The 19,655-nt window shown below is 39.1% G+C and overlaps 1 protein-coding gene across 1 annotated transcript in view; it reads left to right on the top strand.

Annotated features, from left to right (window-relative positions):
- The window catches only part of LOC124292531, a 64,470-nt gene extending 46,083 nt beyond the window's left edge, over positions 1–18,387 (top strand). The window contains 22 exon segments of the mRNA XM_046729651.1: positions 249–320; positions 322–466; positions 1,099–1,209; positions 2,103–2,206; positions 3,276–3,423; positions 4,371–4,650; positions 5,322–5,572; positions 5,890–5,922; positions 5,924–6,010; positions 6,389–6,544; positions 8,039–8,155; positions 8,669–8,842; positions 9,317–9,550; positions 10,106–10,192; positions 10,530–10,616; positions 11,049–11,144; positions 11,779–11,886; positions 12,747–12,902; positions 13,349–13,441; positions 13,905–14,009; positions 14,011–14,049; positions 14,414–18,387. Of these exon segments, the coding sequence (XP_046585607.1) occupies positions 249–320; positions 322–466; positions 1,099–1,209; positions 2,103–2,206; positions 3,276–3,423; positions 4,371–4,650; positions 5,322–5,572; positions 5,890–5,922; positions 5,924–6,010; positions 6,389–6,544; positions 8,039–8,155; positions 8,669–8,842; positions 9,317–9,550; positions 10,106–10,192; positions 10,530–10,616; positions 11,049–11,144; positions 11,779–11,886; positions 12,747–12,902; positions 13,349–13,441; positions 13,905–14,009; positions 14,011–14,049; positions 14,414–14,458 (2,728 nt within the window). The 3' untranslated portion in view covers positions 14,459–18,387.
- Positions 18,388–19,655: the final 1,268 nt, after the last annotated feature.

Raw genomic sequence — 19,655 nt, 5'->3', positions numbered from 1 at the left:
GCTGTCTCTATGGTATGTTGGATTTGATTCATAAAAGGCAGCCCAAGATGCTCAAGACTCAGCTCTTGATTTGGCTTGAGGCTTTGCTCGTTCTTCCGAGTAATCCTGTTCTTGTTGATTCATGTCGGTCATGGAACGAACAGTTTTCTGATTGGACTCTATCTGTCACTCATTCTACTTCTTCATCATATTTTATTGTTGCCTTACTTTTCCCTGTGTATGATGTTTTGCCCCGACTGTGTCTGCAGATGTCCTCCCCAACAAGACCTGGGTATTGTGGTGGAGCTCCAGTGCCAAGGGGGCCCAGCATCAGACCACGACACAGCGACTTATTACACGGGCATGGACCAAGATTCCATTGTTTGACTCTAATGGCAAGCTGCAAGCTGGCAGATTCAAGATTCCATTTAGGAATGTCCCAATCAAACCTTTCATGACCTTCACCGAGCTCAACACTGTACCTCCAGTAAGTTAGACTGCTATGTTATTCCAGCACTTCAGCATAAATACTGACATTGTACATGCTTCAAGGGACCTCAGGGAAAGTTTAAACTTTCATCACTTATTGTCACTATTTCCTCCATGTCTATATAAGTGCTATAAATTCTGTTGACTTGTTTTCAGTTTCAAAAGGTAAAATCATTAATGTATAGTTATTTTTGTCACTTTTTGTGATATGAATGAAAAAGTATAAATGACAGCATTTAAACCTATTCAAATGTGGAAAAATTATAGCAGCAAATATAACAAATATGAACCAAAGATTGAAATATTTTGGAACAAAGGGGTCATACAACCACATTTAGCATTCCCAACAAAGATGAGTTGCAAATAGAAAATTCTTCATCTCGACACTGACCCTCATCTTACCTTCATGTAAAATACTTTAATTTCATTGGTCAAAGACGGTTTAACATGTATCCGTGTCACCCTCCCAGGAGTAAAATGCCTACTGGCTCGGGTGACACTGCTACAAAGAGGCGTACATCAGACCGCCTACTGGCTCGGGTGACACTGCTACAAAGAGGCATACATCAGACCGTATTACCCTCGCAGGCGAAGCATACAACTTATATTGTATCTGTCCCTTGTTTCCAGTATGCCGAAGCAGAACTCTTCTATCGCATTGTCAATATGCGTGATGTGCCGTCTCAGTCACAGTCGACCATTGCCGCCAACAACCGAGATCTCTACAGCCTGGCTCCCCAGGTAGACATTATGACTGTAGCTTTGTAGTGACCGTTGTCCAGCAACAGTAGCAGTACACAGCAATGGTAGTGTCACTTAGAGTGAGATTATGTGAATAAGATAAAATTTCATTTTACTCTTGAAATCAAAACTGTCAGCTGCTTCCCTTAGAGCATGTCAGGATCTGCTCATTTTGGATTGAAGCTTGCATTTACACTGAAAACAATAAATGGTCTGTCAGCAAACTTTATATTTCTGTTGACAGTTGTTCTTGGTTTTAATGTGTAAATTTGAAAATATTCATTTGACCTTTGAGCCAATTACTTTTGATTTGTAATTTTTTTGTTAGATTGAAACATTCATATCTTCTCACTGCAGTTATTCAGATTAAGAAACCGCTCTGTCACACAGTAACCACACTTAGATAATGTAGAAAAGGCACTCTGGCACTCACAATAGAACTGACACTCTGTAACATTTGTAACTCAAGGAACCTGAGTCCAACAACAGTAGACATGTTCCAACAATTAACTGATGTCAAGTTGGGATAGTTAATGCTGCATTTAATACCTAATCACATTAACCGAGTTCACCCTATGATGATATCCATGCTAGAAGTATAACTAGAGTATTATGTAACTGAATATATTTAATAACTGAATTAACCATGTGATATTAACATTACTCTTCACACTAGTAGTATATCAAAGGAATGATATATAACTGCATTATAACTGTAAACAGTGAGTATCTTTAGGAATGTCAAGATTTTTCTGTTACTTAAGAAATTTGTGTTCATGGTTATATTATTATTTTAAAAAAGTAATTGATATGAATTATCAGTGTTTACATGTTCAGAAGTAATAATAGCATTCGTTAACCAGCTTGAGGATCTGTACTTTGTATCTTTGCAGGGAGGGATGATCCTGCATCAGCTCCCTGTATCTCCCCACCAAATCCCCCCTCCCCCCTCAGCCTCTCCCCCTCTAAGCCCTCACTACCACTCACCAAGAAGAAGGTAGGGACATTCACTTTTCTCAAACCGTAGTTGGCAGACTCTCAAAGACATTCTGAATATCAGGAACTTGTCTAAAACTAAACTTAATTATTTAATGTAATATAGAAAAAAGTTATTATAGAAGGTTTTCACCAGATTATAAAAATGTATTTTGGATATTTTGGGGAGATACAATGGCGACCAGGCAAATCACCCTCAGCTTGTAGATATGTAGTTTTAGTTTCACGTCTTTGTAGAAAAGATTGTTGCATAAATATATATCACATGTTCATGATGTTTCCATGAAATGTATTTTGGATTAGAGGTACTTTTTGTAAGAGTTTAATGATGCATACATGTCATATTCTAATTATGGATGATGATAATAAATATTGCGCTTTTGGGCATAGATACAGCATGATGTAACATTGTATTTATTATTATCATTGTTGTTGTTATTATCATTATATATGTACAGCACTGTTTGTCTCTTTTCTCAAATCATTATTTATTAGATAGGACACAGTATTAAGTGCCTTTATTCAGTTTATTTAGTATGAACATAACCACAGTAAATCCAGATGGTATGTACCAAAGAATGTTCCTGAAGTGTGAATGGTTTAGGTCAGGTTTCAGCATGTCTTCACTGGTCTATTAGCTATCACAAGCTTCCCATAGTTATGAAATACACAATGCAATTTTAGAAAGTGGTCAAATGTAACATATGTTATATTTGGGATTACACTTTCTTAGTAAAGTACAGATTCTAGTACTTTTTGGGTTGAGTCCCATCCGGGATTCGAACCCACACTCTCAGAGTCAGGCACCTAATCGCCAGCACACAAAGTCAGATGCCTAGATCGCTCAGCCACCGCGGCTTCCACAAGATGGAAGTTGGACAACTGGTAGCCTAGACTGCGGACTTTGTGTACCCCTCTGACAAATGTTAATTGGCACAGCTCCCACGGCCGGATGGGACTCACCCAAAAAGTACTAGAATCTGTACTTTACTAAGAAAGTGTAATCCCAAATATAACATATGTTACTTCCCATAGTTGTCTCTCTATCAGTACATGTGTGTGTGTTGCAGCAGCCGACAGCAGGAGATCTTTCCGCCTATTAGATCAGGGGGCACGCCCCTGGAGCCCACCCTCGGGTTCCAGGTGGACCGTATCAAGCATGCGGACTCCGGGGAGGGCAAGGTCAGACTGACCGCCTACTACAAGGGTACTGGGAAGGTAAGTCAAGGTCATGTCCAATATATACAAATTATGTTCTTCTGTCACTGACATTTCACAGTGTCACTAAGAGAAAACAGGATGTCAGTTGGCTCAACCTCCATCAAGAGTTGTCTCTCTTGACAGTGCCAGAATCTGCTGATTTGTGTCTCTGTTGGCAGTACATGTGTGTCTGTGATCTGTGTTACCTTGGGCTTTTCCTCAACATGAATACCCGCCGTCATATAGCTGGAATATTGCTAAAAGCGGCGTAAAACTAAACTCACTCACTCACTCAACATGAATATGACATAACTTGATTAAACTGAATAAGTGATTTAAACATCAAGCAATGTCAAAAGAAAGAAATTGTATAAGGTTGAAAGAACATATACCTCTTTAACTTCCTTATGTGGCATTGAATGTTTTACTTAGTCTGTGACTGAGTGTGTAGCCTTCTGGTTAAAGTGTTTGCTCATCACTTTAGAGAAACAGTATTTGAAATAGTATTGTCAGATCTCATTCACTTGCTGTAATTGATATCTGAGTAGAATTTAAAAGTACCTGATTATTGCTTGTTGGTAATTATAATGGGTATTCGGTGAGAAAAGATAGCACAGATCAGGCTGTATTGGTATGTCATCTTACCCAAACTCAGATCAACGTGTTGCCTTCATGGACATGATCTATATATAGTCAACTCCTCACCCACACATCATGGTATACACAGAGGCCTTCTACCTGCAATAAATTGATGGTTAGGCTAAGATTTTGCTTAAATGGACCCAACTCACTCAGTCACTGATTTCAGCATTACTACATTATCATAAACCCATGTCGATCAGCTGCAGTGACACACTTTGGTGTTAAACAATATTGACTGTATAACTCAATCGATTGCAGTTTTAAGCCCTAATTTGTGTCTAGTTTTTAGAACTCACTCAGTCACTGCGCTACTTTTCCTCCAGGTTGTACAATCCAGCACTAGTCCTGTGACCTGTAGTACGACAGCTGTACGCTCTAACTTCAAGTACGGCTACCACGTGTTTGGTCAGCAGGAAGCAACATTCAACGATGTAGCATTCCAGGGGGACATGATTCTTATCGTTCGATTTTATCTACGCAAGAAACTTGGAGGTCATGTGGATGACCTTTACCTTGAGCCTCACTCCCAGGAGGCATCTCTGTATGACGAGGAAGCTCTTATTGCATGGACTGCGATCCCATTGGTCATCTCCCACATCAGAGGTGAGCACAGGGTTCATACGGGTCATAAATCCTGAAACAATTGTAGAGTTTTAGTTTGTGGGTTATCCCTGTTGTAAAGGTCAGGGAAATGGGCATTTTTTAGAGTAAAAATATTATTTTATACTTATCCTGACTCATGTGCTAAAAACCCTGCCAGCCATCCCTGATCTCCACTACATTTCTTTTGGACATTACAAAAATGGAGAGAATGATAAGTCACCAGTCTGGTCACATGGTTTAGGCTTAAGGTGTATGAAATCTTTAAGGGAGACACTTGAGGCATTGATGTGTAGGGCTGACATTCTCAAAAGGCAAAACTAATTGAACCGAGGTTGTGAATTTTACTGCTTTTGTAAAAATCTATACCTGTGTACATTAATATGGACCCTTTTCTGTATGTTATAGACTGCATCTGACATTTGTTTTTCACTGAGGGGGAGATAGCGTAGTGGGTAAAGATCTTGCTCATCACACCACAAGACTGGGTTCAGTTCCCTCTTGTGTGTATGCTGCCTTAGTCATGCAGTTATATTGTTAAGAGTGGCTCAAAACACATTCCCATTTCTTTTACACAAGGGAAATAACTATAGTACTCATTCAAGTTATCTCCCTTAGATCTTGCTTCTTTTTGAGATACTAATAATGTGTCCCACTCTTTCCTGCAATTCCAGATCTCTCGTCTCGAGAACGCCGAGAGTTTAATCCTGCTATCATGAGGATAAACAACGGCACACACACACTCAAACTCTTCACCCCGCCAGTACCAGAGGCAACTCGCCTTCCTCTGGAAGACTTCAGTTTACATGAATATAAAAGGTATGGCCGAGGATCTTTGCGACTGCATATTTTCCATGGCAACCCACGACCAGGCTCACTGACACCTAGCGACGTTTCTGATGATCAAGAGGACAATTTGCCAGAGGTAGGATTTTGCATTTCAGATTAGCTAATGACCACCAGAGATGAGTTTGTTTTCCTCACTAGGTGTCTAGGCGCTGTGCCCATGGTGGCGAACTGAGGATGGAGGTTGAACTTTTTTTTCTTCTTAATGAAAACAGAAGTGTGGAGTAACATTATGTTTTTTCTTTGACTGGTCTTGGTGACCAGACTGATTGTGTGTAATTGTACAAAACATTGATTTTGTGCAGGCTCTCGTTCATCTGACCCAGACATTACTAAGAATTTCTCGTGACTCGTAACATAAAACAGCATTCAGTGTATGTTGTTATGTGTCCTCAGTATGCCTGGCTGCCCTATGAGAGGAAGAACCCACTCACCGGAACCCTTCTTGGCTGGAGATGGCTTCGATATCTACATTGATGGCTGTCGCTACCTGCCAGACTCTGTCACATTTTCTAAGGTCAGAAATTAAACCACTCAAAATGAGAAATTAATCAAGTATAATCTGTTTCAACAAAAATTATACTAAACTAAAATTTGAAATAACTTAAATTTGTGTCACTGTTTGATATCTGCTACATGCTTTAAGGAGTCAGTAATTAATCCATAGCAAAAGGAATACAAATCAGAAGCACGCCATATTTTGATTTGCAAATAACAGGATTGTGTTTGTTATGTCAAGATGGATGAGATTTTAGCCAAGTTATTTGCTGGGTCTTGAATTTTGGGGAGTAAAAAAAAGCTCTTGAATTTTGTGACTAAAATTTTGAATGACCCCTTTGGTTCTGACTAGCTGATGAAGTGTGATGTACCCTACAAGATGCATGTATGTTGCCAGGTTGCCGGGCGTATTCTGGACCGCCGCTACGACGTACACGGCAAGGACATCTCGACAGGGGTCAAGCTGGACAGCGACAGCTACAACCCAGTGTATGAACACAAGGAGGAGTACAGGCTGCCTACTGTCGCACCATCCTCAACACTGCTGCTCAAGGTAACACTACATGGAGCTTACAGTCACACGTAGAACTAGTCCGCCCCTCGTAATCGAACAATTTTGCATTACGTCACAATGTAACGCGACGTCACGATGCATGTCTGTTGCCATCACCTCGTACAGCCTCCTACAGTAAACGACTCCGTTGCATCCCGTTTCTTGGTTTGCAGTTGCTTCACGCAGCTAACGCGTCACTGGTGGAAACATTCGTTTATGTTTTCCGACGTTTTAAATGTCTCAATTCGACTCACAAGTTCTCAGTGACACGGTAACGTTACGCAATGTTTACATTCCCACAATGCAATCATGGAATGTCGCTTGACTACTCAGCTTCATTTGAATGTACTGATCTAAACTTACTTTGCTAGTAGAAATGGGACGTTCATATTGCCCCATATGGTTTACGTCCTCGTGCTTTAACTATAATAGTTCAGGGCGAAAGTGTGGTTTATTACACTTTACATGGTGGTAGAGCGAACTGTATTTCTTAAATAATATACACAGAGATGAGGTCTCACAGTGGAGCCACTTTCAACAATCACTAAGATTCATGAGTTAAGCAGATTTATTTGTCCATTTGTTATATATAATTTGTTATACTCCATGACTTCATGAAATGCACAGATTTGATTGGACAGTCAGTAAAATCACAGTAAGTTAGGCATAAACAAACAATATGTCTGATTTTATGACTGCTTCTCTGCACTTTTATACTTATGACAACATTGTTGCTCTACTTCCATTTGATGACAAACATGGATCACATACGTTTGGTTTCAAATAAAATTAGATACTATCACTTCAGGTTAGCATTATTCTAATTTTCAAACACAGAAGGTTTACTCCCTAAAAAGCTATATGAAATAATAGAATGTCATTTTGGTGGGGAGATTGGTTTTCTATTCATTTTGTTTGATCCCAGGATATCCATGAATGTCACATAAATTTGTTAGAACATGAACAGTAAGGCTTATGTTAAAACTATAAAGATTTTCGAGGGTCCTACATTTCAAATACTATAACAGAAGACCTCCCTTAATGTTGAATAATGGGTTTTCATCACTATGTAGATCACCTCTGTGAATAGAGTGTCTGCTTAGAGAACAGAGGTTTGCCTCAGATTCTCTGGTCAGATCATAACTAAAGATGTTAATAGATGGCTGTCACTGTTACCTTACCTGGTACTTACCTAAAACAAGGCCTGGTCAGAGCATGATGTGTTTGAGTGGGTCAGTGGGGTAGCCTAGTGGTTAAAGCGTTCACTCATCACACCGAAGACCCGGGCTTGATTCATCACATGGGTACAAAGTGTGAAGCCCATTTCTGGTGTCCCCCCGCTGTGGTATTGCTGGAATATTGCTAAAAGCAGCGTAAAACTTAACTCACTCACTCGCTTTAGTTGAGTCTCCACGTTAAACTGTGGCATTATAACGAACTCAAACGGACCGCTTGTAGTTTATACAACTTTATAACTTGAATGTCTTGTTCCAGGTATACACCATGGACAAGTTCTACAAGAAGCTGACTGTGGTCGGGTATGCTACACTCAACCTGTTTGTGGAGTCTGGGTCAGAGAGACAACCAGCTATAGACAGACAAGGCTTACAGGTACGACTTTCACCTGATATATCTTATTGTACAGGCTTTCAGGATTTACACTTCGGCACCCAGGCCAACCTAACTGTATTGGCTTACAGGCAGGCTCTGGATCTATTGGGCCTTACAGGATTCAAGAATGACGAAGTTCTGTTTGTTTTTACAAGGAGTCATTTTTTATTTAGGGAGCAATGTGTAAGCCTCTGAATGGAAATGAATTTGCAAAATGAAGACTGATGATCCATCACTCTTTCCATTGATATATATTGTCTTGAGTGTTGTACAGCGTATTGGAAAGGGGAACGTAGTGGAATGATGTTGTAACCAAAACATGAATATCAAGATATAGATAGAGAGAATCATGTCAAACCTTTTGCCAGTGGTTTACCAGTTGTGGACATGTTTTTCAGTTTTGTTTGTCCAGTGACTTAGATATAGCTGACTACAACAAATGACATAAACTCACCCATTCATTCATTGGTTTTAGAATCAGTGTTGTAGCTTAACATACGTCTGTGGCTGCAGGTGTCCCTCAACACAGGCGCCCATCAGCTGAGGATCTACAACCAGGGACCTAACGGTGTGGACCCGTTCTCTGACGCCTCAATGAGGACCAACAACACCAGGTTTGTGCCTTGTGCCTCCATGCTGATCCGCATCACCAAGGTACCCAAAGGCCCTCAGGGAAAACCACTAGAGGTAAAGGACTTACCACAGAATATTTCATTGACCTGTTGATATTCTGGCAGGAGGCACTAGATTACATTTTTGAATAATTTGTCCAAGAAAATTCTTGCAAAAAAATAATGTTGCCTTAGGCTTTAATAGAAATATGATTGTTATTTCAACATGCTGAATACAAGTTCCTAAATGATTAAATTGTTTTGCTGTCTCTTATTGGTTTCATGCAGTGACAACAGAATATTGAATAGTATGTTTCTGAAATAGAGTTCTTGCTCTGGATGGACAATATGATGAAAATTACTGTGAAAACTATTGCCCATTTAGATTTTGTAGTGATACCAATGATCCTGCTTGTACTTTCAACATGGAGTAAATCAAACATTTAAACTGATGAAATAATATTTCATTCAAAGGAAAAGGAATAAAAATAACACAGTCGGGCATGGTATACACTACAGTAATCCATTCTTTACAACACACTTTTTGCAGTGCAGCAAAGTGCCTCAAGCAGACTGGCTGAGGTTGGGCCTGTGGCAACCACGGCCGAAGTACTCCGACCGCATCTACTATTCCATGAAGTGTCTGCCCACAAAGGGCGAGAGCAAACTGTTCCATGGGTTGATGAAGAGGACACCCATCCCTGTGAGGCAGGCTGTGGCCAGGAACACCCAGGCCAAGGACAGCTTCCTCCGCAGCGACAAGAACATGGAGCAGTACATCAGGGTGAGGATACACTCGGTCAGCTGACCAGTCACCATCAGGGTGTCAACCACTAGCCCAGAGTGGCCGTGAAGATCCGGGTTAAAATTGGTCTTCAGCAACCCATGCTTGTTGTAAGAGGCGACTAACGGGATCATGGTCAGGCTTGCTGACATGGGTGACACATGTCATTGTATCCCAATTGCGTAGGTTGATACTGATACTCATGCTGTTGATCACTGGATTGTCTGGTCCAGACTCGATTAGTTACAGACCGCCGCCGCCGCTGGAATATTGCTGAGGGCAGCATTAAACTAGCCCAGAGTGACCTGTAATGGATATCACTGGAATTTGTTGTGGTTGGCAATTCACTTTTCAAAGATCATAAGGAAAAATCAAAAGTAACTATTCGAAGAATTCATTGTTGAGATTAGGAGCCTAGTATTCATAAAATAAGGCGACCAAGTTCTGATAAATTGTGCCACATCTAAGGAAGATGTCCAAACAGGGAATATGGTGCCTCACTGACTGATGTTTGTTCAGCCCTCAATATGTTCACCTGTGTGTTGTGTGTTACAGAATCAGCTGACCAAGTCCATGGACACCAAGCCCCTAGAGCAGGACCTCAACTTCATCGCTGAGTACAGCCCCAAGCATGGTGTCAAGGTAAGGCTCTTGTCTACTTTTCTTTGTCTAAGACTCTTGCTACAGATTTGTGTTATCAAATTAATGCCTTACATTAACACATCTCATTTGGGCCTATAGATTATCTGTACAGTATGATATTACTGTTGAGTTATATTATGAGTTATTTATGCTTCATAAGCAGATATGGATTGTGAAATAGTAGGATCTATACATTTATCAAGAACTACAAAATTAAATACCTTGCAGATACCATTGGAAATCTTGCTTCTGGAAATGTTTCAAAACAGTCGGAACCATTTGACTTACCTCCAAATTTGATACATCAGTAAGATAGCCATCATTGTGTGTTGTACAGGTGTCTTTAGACAGTGCCGTCAATCTGCCATGGTCCAACTTTACCCACTGTCACATGTGTCTCAACCCACCGGGAGCCTTCTATTTGGTGAGTAGGATGACAGTCCCCGACCTGGCGCCCTTTGTAGTCCAACTGTGTCAGACATTGTAATTGACTTCTTCATAGGACTGGCAATGATAAGGAAAGGTTTTTTTTCTTGTTTTCATTGACAGGATCAGCACAAATATAGAAATATGAAAAAAAAAAAATTGGAAATCATTATTAATTATTATGAAAGTTCTGAGTATGTAAAGTATAATTTTATTGCAAAACTCCACTGACAATAATAAATGTTGGCATAGAGGATAACCTGTGTCAGAATACATTAAATGTAGGGTTATCCAAAGTGTGTTTCTAATATATTGGCATATTTCAATCAGGCTGATTTCCATTGCTGTGGATAAAGAAAATATATAAAATTCCAAGCCAGCACCTGTATTTTTTCTCGTCTAACCCCATTTCCTACATTCAATGTTCCAGGGAACACCACATGCCACCTATGACAAGTTGACATTCACAGAAAACCTTGACCTTCGTAGCACCAACACATCACCTGCCTGGAGAGATGGGTTCAAGGTCAGTATAAACCATCATCTCACTCTGTTCAATCAGTATTCATTATGGTATGATGCATGTGATGATGTCTTCAGGGCAGAGGTCACAATATGAGCCAAATGTTCAGCAACATTAGTTGCAGAGAGCAGATGGATGGGTGACTGTATTTGACAGCTTGAGTCCTGTGAGTTTCCAGCACTTTAGTCCTGTCTCACACTGAAACTCTATATGTGGTGTCTCTTCAGCCAAATGACTGTGTTCAAACATGACTCTCATCACCCAACTGTATATTTGCCCTGGAAATGAAATGGTTGTGTGACTGTTACCCTTCTAGCGATTCACAGGCAGCTTGTGTTGTATATTCCCCAATGTGAATGAAGATTTAGTACAGATGATTCCACTGACAGGGGAAATATGATTTCGAGCACCATGAGCATTCATTTAGTGGTTGGGATATACTGCATTAAGAGTGGAATTGTTCTTCTTATTATTATTATGAAGTTCCTGTTCTCTGTACCAGGTTATTATAATTGTGATTGTGGTCACAGTTATAATACAAATTCAGTGACGATACTTAGGTCTATTGAAAACAATATATAAGACCCTGTTTACAGTAATACTAGATGCACTGTATTAAGGCTTATTCTGTATTCAGCACTTCCCACGGCGCTCGTACCATCGGTTCCTGACTGCCGTGATCCACCTGCAGGAGGTGTTTGTCACCGTCTCCCGGGAAAACTACAAGTATGGCCTACTAGAACAGGTCAGTACAGGCCAAGTCAAGGTGGTAACCTCCTGTTGGTTCCAGAGGTCCAGTCTAAGTCACCTCTTATATTTATATTTATATCTATATCTATATTTATATTCAACCTGTTCCTCCACTGTAGAGGGTCTTTATTGTGCCCCTCTGGAACGGGTGACTACCGGTATGTATTCAGTGGCGTCTGTACGTCCCGATTCTTGTTAACGCGATATCCCATGAACTGTTGTACACAATGTCTTCAAATTTGGTTACAGTGTACATTTGGAGATTACGCAGACACCAGTCGGTTTGGGTGACCTTGACCTTATTTTCAAGGTCACCACGACACTTAGACCACTTTTAAACTCTTTTGTTAACGAGATATCTCATGAACTGTTGTACCCAATGTCTTCAAATTTGGTGACAGCCTACACTAGGGGATTACCCAGACACCAGTTTATTTGGGTGACCTTGACCTTATCTTCAAGGTCACCACGACACTTTGACCACTTTTCAAACTTATTTTAACGCGATATCTCATAAAACATTGCACCCAATGTTTTCAATTATGTTGACAGCCTACATTGGGTGATTATGCAGATACAAGTCTTTTCAGGCATCTTGTATGTGACCAAAAAATTTAAAGTACCGGTAGTAAATATAGATATTCCATTCTGGGGGACATTGCCATATCAGTGGCAAACACTTGTATATGACTTGAATCCGCCGAAGTAGGTTTTTACAAACATTATCCTCATGTATGTCTTCGACTCTTTGCAACCATTGTTAATACAGACATTCCCCTCCAGTAAGTCTTTACAATCTTCAGCAAAACTTATTCTCTGATAACTGTTTATTGCAACTTTTATCCTGTGTTGTAGGCATGGACAGCAGTACAAATGTTCAAGGACAAGTACGCCTACACCACGACATTCCAGCTGCCGCTGTTTGCTGGCTCACCCTCACCACAGATGCTCAAACAGATGGCTCGAGAGCCGTGTCGGGAGTGGCTTGAGAGGAACATCAGGAACAATACTGTGAGTACCAGGAACAATACAGGCATGGGAAGGGAAGGTTCTAGTACCAGGAACAATACAGGCATGGGAAGGGAAGGTTCTAGTACCAGGAACAATACAGGCATGGGAAGGAAAGGTTCTAGTACCAGGAACAATACAGGCATGGGAAGGGAAGGTTCTAGTACCAGGAACAATACAGGCATGGGAAGGGAAGGTTCTAGTACCAGGAACAATACAGGCATGGGAAGGGAAGGTTTTAATAAACAGATCTGTAAGTACAGGCCAATATGGTCAGTGATGAAATATTACCAATTAGAAGTTCTATGTAAATGATGGAATAAATTGATAACTACAGAGAACAGGACTAGATCATGCACAATGTTTACAATTGCACCATACAACTAGAAACAGATTTTGACTAGCCACAAGATGTCTATTGGAAATGCAGTAGCCTATCTTAATTTCAGATCAAGTTGATAGAAGGAGCATCCGTATTTGTGCGAGTCAGTGACGGAAGAAGAGAAGATGAGCTGATCACTGACATCCCCACTAACAAACTGGTCAGTTGTTGGTAGAATATCATACAGTCCTGCAATGATTTAATGCCAAGCCTGTAATATCTAGATTGCTGTATGGTTCCATCTTCACTGACATCCAAACATTGCACTTTTCTTGAACACAAATCATGTCTAAGGAATCTTTCCCAAGTTGAATCTTGAAATGTGGTTAAATCAAAATCCCTTTGAACCCTCTTACTTTTAAAGTATTTTGCATATTATGTTCATGTTTTTGTGTAAATTGTTTGCTTTTGTGATTATTTTGATATATTATATATACTACTCACATTTCAATAGGGATAATAAGTTATTCGTTCCATATATTCATATTTATATAAGAAATCAGCTTGGCCAAAGGTCATATTGTGTATATCAGAAGTGGTACTACCTTGTTAGGTTGGTAAAGTTAATTAAAGCTAACATGGAAATAAGTAGAAATTTGCTACAGTTGAACTGTACACTACAGGTTGAGATCAACATGGACTACATCCCTAACGGACTGAAGGAGCAATACTCCAGGGAGAGGCCTGGCCGACCGATGGCCACTCTCGTACCCACTGGCAAAAGCCCGGGAGCAGTTTATAGAAGGCCTCAGCACCAAGTTCAAGAGTGTAAGAATGGGTTCCACATGTTAACTTGCAGAAAAAGATATCTTGAATGTCTGATGAAAATAAACCTTGTCATGATCAGACAAATTATCATTTAGAAGCAAAGACAAACTTTTAACTCTTGCACTCTATGTGAGATTTCAAAATTGATAGCTTTTCATGACATTTTCTCTGAACCATAAAAGATGAGGTGAAATGGAGGTTAACATCACATGCAGGTGTGTGTTTGCATGGCTGCTTTTACCAGTCCAGACAAAAAACATTTTGTAGTGCTAGCCCATGGAAATCAACATTCAGTTTCTCAAACCAATATCTTTTTGCAAAAGTCATTATTACCCAGAAAACATGATAAATATTTTTGTTACAGTTGGTGTACAAACTGTATGAAGAAGGAAACATCTCCAAGAACTAGACGTCTGAGGATGGTGTAGACTAGAAGACTAGATGTAGCTGCTTCCACAGTTAGACCAGTAGTACAGATGTAACCAAGATGCTCAATGAAAACTGACTCCGAAGTCCGAGTGGCCAGACATCCAATGTGCAGAGGGATAAATATTGGCATGATTACTTCCACAGACAGGACAGAGGTGGGACAAAGGATTGACAGATCAGAATAAAGGCTTGACAAAGCTCGACAAGTTGTCATCACTACCTGGTTATACTTGAACCATGGCGTACTACAAAGGTCAGCTTTTGTTTGTCATGCAACTTGGCTCTGCTCCAAGGAACAGTTTGTGAAGCCTCTGTTGTCCTCTTATGGTCTCGCCATAACAGTATGGAAGTAAAGTGATGGTTATTAAAATCCAGAAAGATCACTCTCAAAATCTGCTGATCAGAAAAGGTCTTAAAATGCCAATGTGTGTGGGGAATGTTAAAGTTCATGATACATCATGATGGTGTTCAACAATATGGATGCTGAAAGAAGATGGTTCTTGGACAGATGGCACATGTTTCTATGGAAACAGGAGTTCCTTGATAAAGATGGTGCATGCTATAGAAGGAATATGGACTGTGACACACCTACTGGTTGTAGGTAAGGTGATTATTGTATTCCATCCAGGTGTTCTCAGGTTCAAGTCTTGCCACCACAGACTTTAGTGGGAAGGACAAATCAAAGTGATTTATACATGACTGTGCAATGGGAAAAAGTTGGAGTCTCTCATGATCTGAAGCTGCCGTACAAGATTTGAAATCTCCACTTTGAACTGACAGTATTATGAAGTCTTCCAGTCAACTGTGTTTTTTGCAGAATTTAGTGCTCTGAGGGGTTGATGCTGCCAAATTTAAAACCTCTCACAGCATTAGAATTCAAGACAATTTTAAACAGATTTTGTTGTTTTGTTGATTCTGAACCTTATATGACAAACATTTACCTGTGTGTGTGTTTTTGTTTATGTGGGACCAGTGGCATTGTAATGTTAACTGATGACAAGAGATTCTATCTACAGAAGATGTGAAAAGTGTGACAACTCCTTTATAAGACAGATGTTGTTACATGAACAACTGTAACTATTGTTACACATGAAGACCGTCAGCAACATCGACTTGAGTCTGTACATGAGATGACCTAAATTATAAGATGAGGAGCAGGGAGCTAAATGGTCGTCTATATTGACATAGGGTTAAAGTTAAACCCATATATCATTTTCTTTTGGTTTGTTAAATATTTATTAATATTTATTTTTGAATAACTGCCTATATCCTGAAACAGCTGTATATATAACTGCAGGAGTTATCGTGTCATTATGACATTTATATTTTACCAGCCACTAACTGGTGAAGACAATTGTTTATAATTACTGGATATGTTTGGTGTGTAAGACATACTTGGGATATCCTGGTAACATGCTACTAGGATGTTATGCCAAATATAATACCTGCACAAGGTGTAAAGGAACAATTATTAGGATATCAACAAAAATATGAAAATATTTGCAAAAAAGAACTTTCGATTTGAGCCAAGTATATAACCAAAGGAGTTAGAATCATGTTCCCCTTAGGAAGATGCTGCTTCTTCCTGGAAATCTCTCTACCTACCATGTCCTATCATAGATCTGTGTCTTACATATAGGTACATATGTATCTTACTCATTTTTCTAATGTTTGTTCTTCTTCCTGACCAAATACAACCGGTAGGGATCTTGAGGAAAACTTTAGATTTAGTTAGTTGCTTTGTTTCCCAGTCCAACACAAAGGTAGTTGGCTTTGAAATGAAACTTTCAGTTGTTTGGCCTACTATTGTGGATTCCGGAAGGAGTTTGTATAATACTTTGTTAGTTAGCAACACTTTGATAACTGGGGAATCATTGCTAATGTGTAGAGCAGAGCAATCCATGCTTCATGTTATGGTGAAGGTAAATAGATTCTTTTCTGCACACATGTAACTTTGCATCGATACAAAATATGTTATTCAGTGCTAATATGTAATATATTTTCATTCAAAGGACTGTGCATAACTTCAAGGTTTTCCATATTCACTGCATTAAGTGCCCTGCCCCAATACGCACAAATCTGTAGACATAATCTCCCCGTATAAAGACTATACAGGTCAGCATGTTAATATAAGTTACTGAGTAGCAGCAGTGCAGGGGTATATAATTAACTTGTAACTATTAACCAAACATTGTTGTTTTCATTAATATTTTGACTAGGTTTGTTCACCGAAACACATTCAACTTGTGTATGTTTGTAACTTGCGCTCACTTGTCAGTGTTATTAAAGCACAGGGAGATTATTACATTGAATATGGTATGTCATATGTAGGACATTTACAATCTAATCTCTGTCAGTTTTTTCTATGAAGAATAGAAATGAGTAATCTGCGATGTACAACCTTTCCAAACCAATCTTAATCAATTCAACAATTATTTCTATTGTATATGTAACCAATTTTATTGTCATTTGATAAGATATCCAAATGCAATCTTGTTATTCATCACAAATGTTGTTTTATCAGCTAAATATTTTATGGTTATGTATTATATATTATATGTTATGAAAATTTTACCAATGATTCAACATTTTTTTTTATGTCATAGAAGAAAGTTTTATTCTCAAAATCACAAGGACGCATTCCTTTTGTCTAATGATTGTATTTCTCATATACTTTCAATGTAGTCAATAGACCAATCTGAACGTGGCATTCTACCCTGGACCTTGTTCCTCAACCTTGTATACTGCTGAATAAACATGCAAGGACTTCAGCGTTTAGAACAGTAGGCATCCTAAATACAACAGGATGACAGAATGTGCTGCAGTATACTTGTAGTAGATGCTCTGTGTACATACCTCAATGTGTCACCTTGACACATACATTGTTGTTGTTTGTTGTGAAGGAGTAGCTGTCCTCAACTGCTGAGGTATTAATCACAGATGCTTCTGTCCTTAGAACTTGTGAAAGAATTGTCGAACAGTTAACTAGGAATACTTCCCGCCCATGTTGTTTCCAGCTTCACAGATTACAGTATTTGCCACAATAACCACCCCTGTCCAACCTCAAAACCAATCTGTAAGTAACCCTAATAATTGACCATCCAGTAAGACTAAAAATTTACATATCATATAAGTCTCTATTTTCATGTAAATTACAGCTGAGTAGAAAGTAAGACAGCTTAGAAGAGCAAACAACTGCCTTACGGCTCTTCTTCAATCAGTTTTTGTTTTATTGACATTTGAACTTAGTTTGTTTAAAAGAGCTCAATCTATGGCAACAAATTTAACTCACTGTTTATGGTTTGAAATGCCCCATTGTCAATTCTCTAAATGTCACTTATTATCAGAGATAGGAGTATTGGGGTAGCCTGATGGTTAAAGCATCTGCTCATCACGCTGAAGACCCAGGTTCGATTCCCTACATGGGTAAAATGTGTGAAGCCCATTTCTGGTGTCCCCCGCCATAATATTGTTGGAATATTGCTAAAAATGGCATAAAATCATACTCACTCACTGTTATCACAGATGCAATATCAAGGATTTAAATGTAAGGTCATTAGTTTTGTTACACGTTTAGCAATGGTATTACTTGATAGGTGAAGAAGTAAGAACTGCTGTAAGTACACATCATTACACCCAGCACTGGACCTGTGTTAGGTAAGTTGACATCAGCCTTACATGGAGAGGTTGCTGCAGAGGATATGTGGTATCTTTATATCATCCATTAGATTAGTTTCTTAATCAATAATCTCAGATATGTTTAAAGAAGAATGAAAAATGTACAGCCTACATAAATATTAAAATTATTTTTGTTAATTATGTAATTTGATTTAATGAAAAATGTGATAATTACAAGGTTTATTTTTCACCTCTAATTATTGTAATAATAAAGTGCTTTTGGACTCGGTATTGATGCTTTGCTGTCTTTTTCCTTTTTGGGGTTTAACTGAAAGGGTGTAGTGGCCGGTTTTCACCTTTACCTGAACACAGCCAAACCATCCCACCAGAAACATAGAACCACTCAGGTGATAACTGACATCACTATGTATCAGTATTCAGTATGGATTCCTTGTCTGATGCAGGGGCGTGTCTCAAATTACCCTAAACACAAACAGAGAGAAGTTCCAGTTTAATAACAATGCTTCCTGTTTGGAGGAAACATTCACTAGGCAGTTCAACTGGGGCAAGAAATCACTATGCCTGTACCCAAGTGAAAAATGTAGATGCACATCTGATTATATTACCTTGACCTTTATCATTCACTGGATTGTCTGGTCTGTGTCAGTGTTAAACAATCAACAAAAACTTTGACCCTTAATCTCTGCCAGGAGCTGCAAAAAAAATAAATTGAAAGTACAGTAATACAGATTGACATATTCTGTTCACAAGTCTTTCAGGGCTGCTTAATCATTTCTTATCTTTCGTCAAACAAATTTATGATGCCAATTTTCCAAAGATGCAATAATTGATACATAAGTAAAAAATTATAATCAACAATGATGTAACATGCTTCAATTAAATAAGTCTATGGTTTCCATTCTTTCAAGAGTTATTGAATCAAACCACAAAAGTTTGTTCAATGGATCATTGTAGAACCTGTAAATCCTATCATCATTTTATAATCAGTTAGTTGCTTGATGTCGCACTCAGCAATATTCCAGCTATTTTGTGGCTGACTGTAAATAATCAAGTCTGGACCAGACAATCCAGTGATCGACAGCATGAGCATGGATCTATGCAATTGGGATACGATAACATGAGTCAACCAAGCCAGCAAGACTGACCACTTAATCCGTTAGTCACCTTTTATGACAAGCATGGGTTGCTGAAGACCAATTCTGACCTGGATCTCCACAGGTAGTCAGTTCAGACCTAGATATTAATGATGTTCTTTTCAGTCAATGTTAATGGCTTTGGTTTGGCTGAATCAGATGATAATACAACCACTGGAACCCCTCAGAACCCTTTCAGTCTACTTTATCAGGCCCTAAAAGTGTTATTTTACCTTTCTTCCTGTTAATTACTGGTGTCAATAGCTGCATAAAGCTGCCGGTAAAGTGTTAATCAATACTCAGATCTCTGGTGGGTTGTGTTCTTGCATCACGGAACTGCTGCACAGTCTAATTACTGAAGCTGTACATGTTCTTGTGACACTAGCTGTATTTTATCAATGAATC

The sequence above is a fragment of the Haliotis rubra genome, unplaced genomic scaffold (assembly GCF_003918875.1).
Source record: "Haliotis rubra isolate DU_JTF1 unplaced genomic scaffold, ASM391887v1 Scf52, whole genome shotgun sequence".
Lineage (NCBI taxonomy): Eukaryota > Metazoa > Mollusca > Gastropoda > Lepetellida > Haliotidae > Haliotis > Haliotis rubra.
The sequence above is the reverse complement of the archived record's forward strand: the minus strand, read 5'-3'. Positions and strand labels throughout refer to the sequence as shown.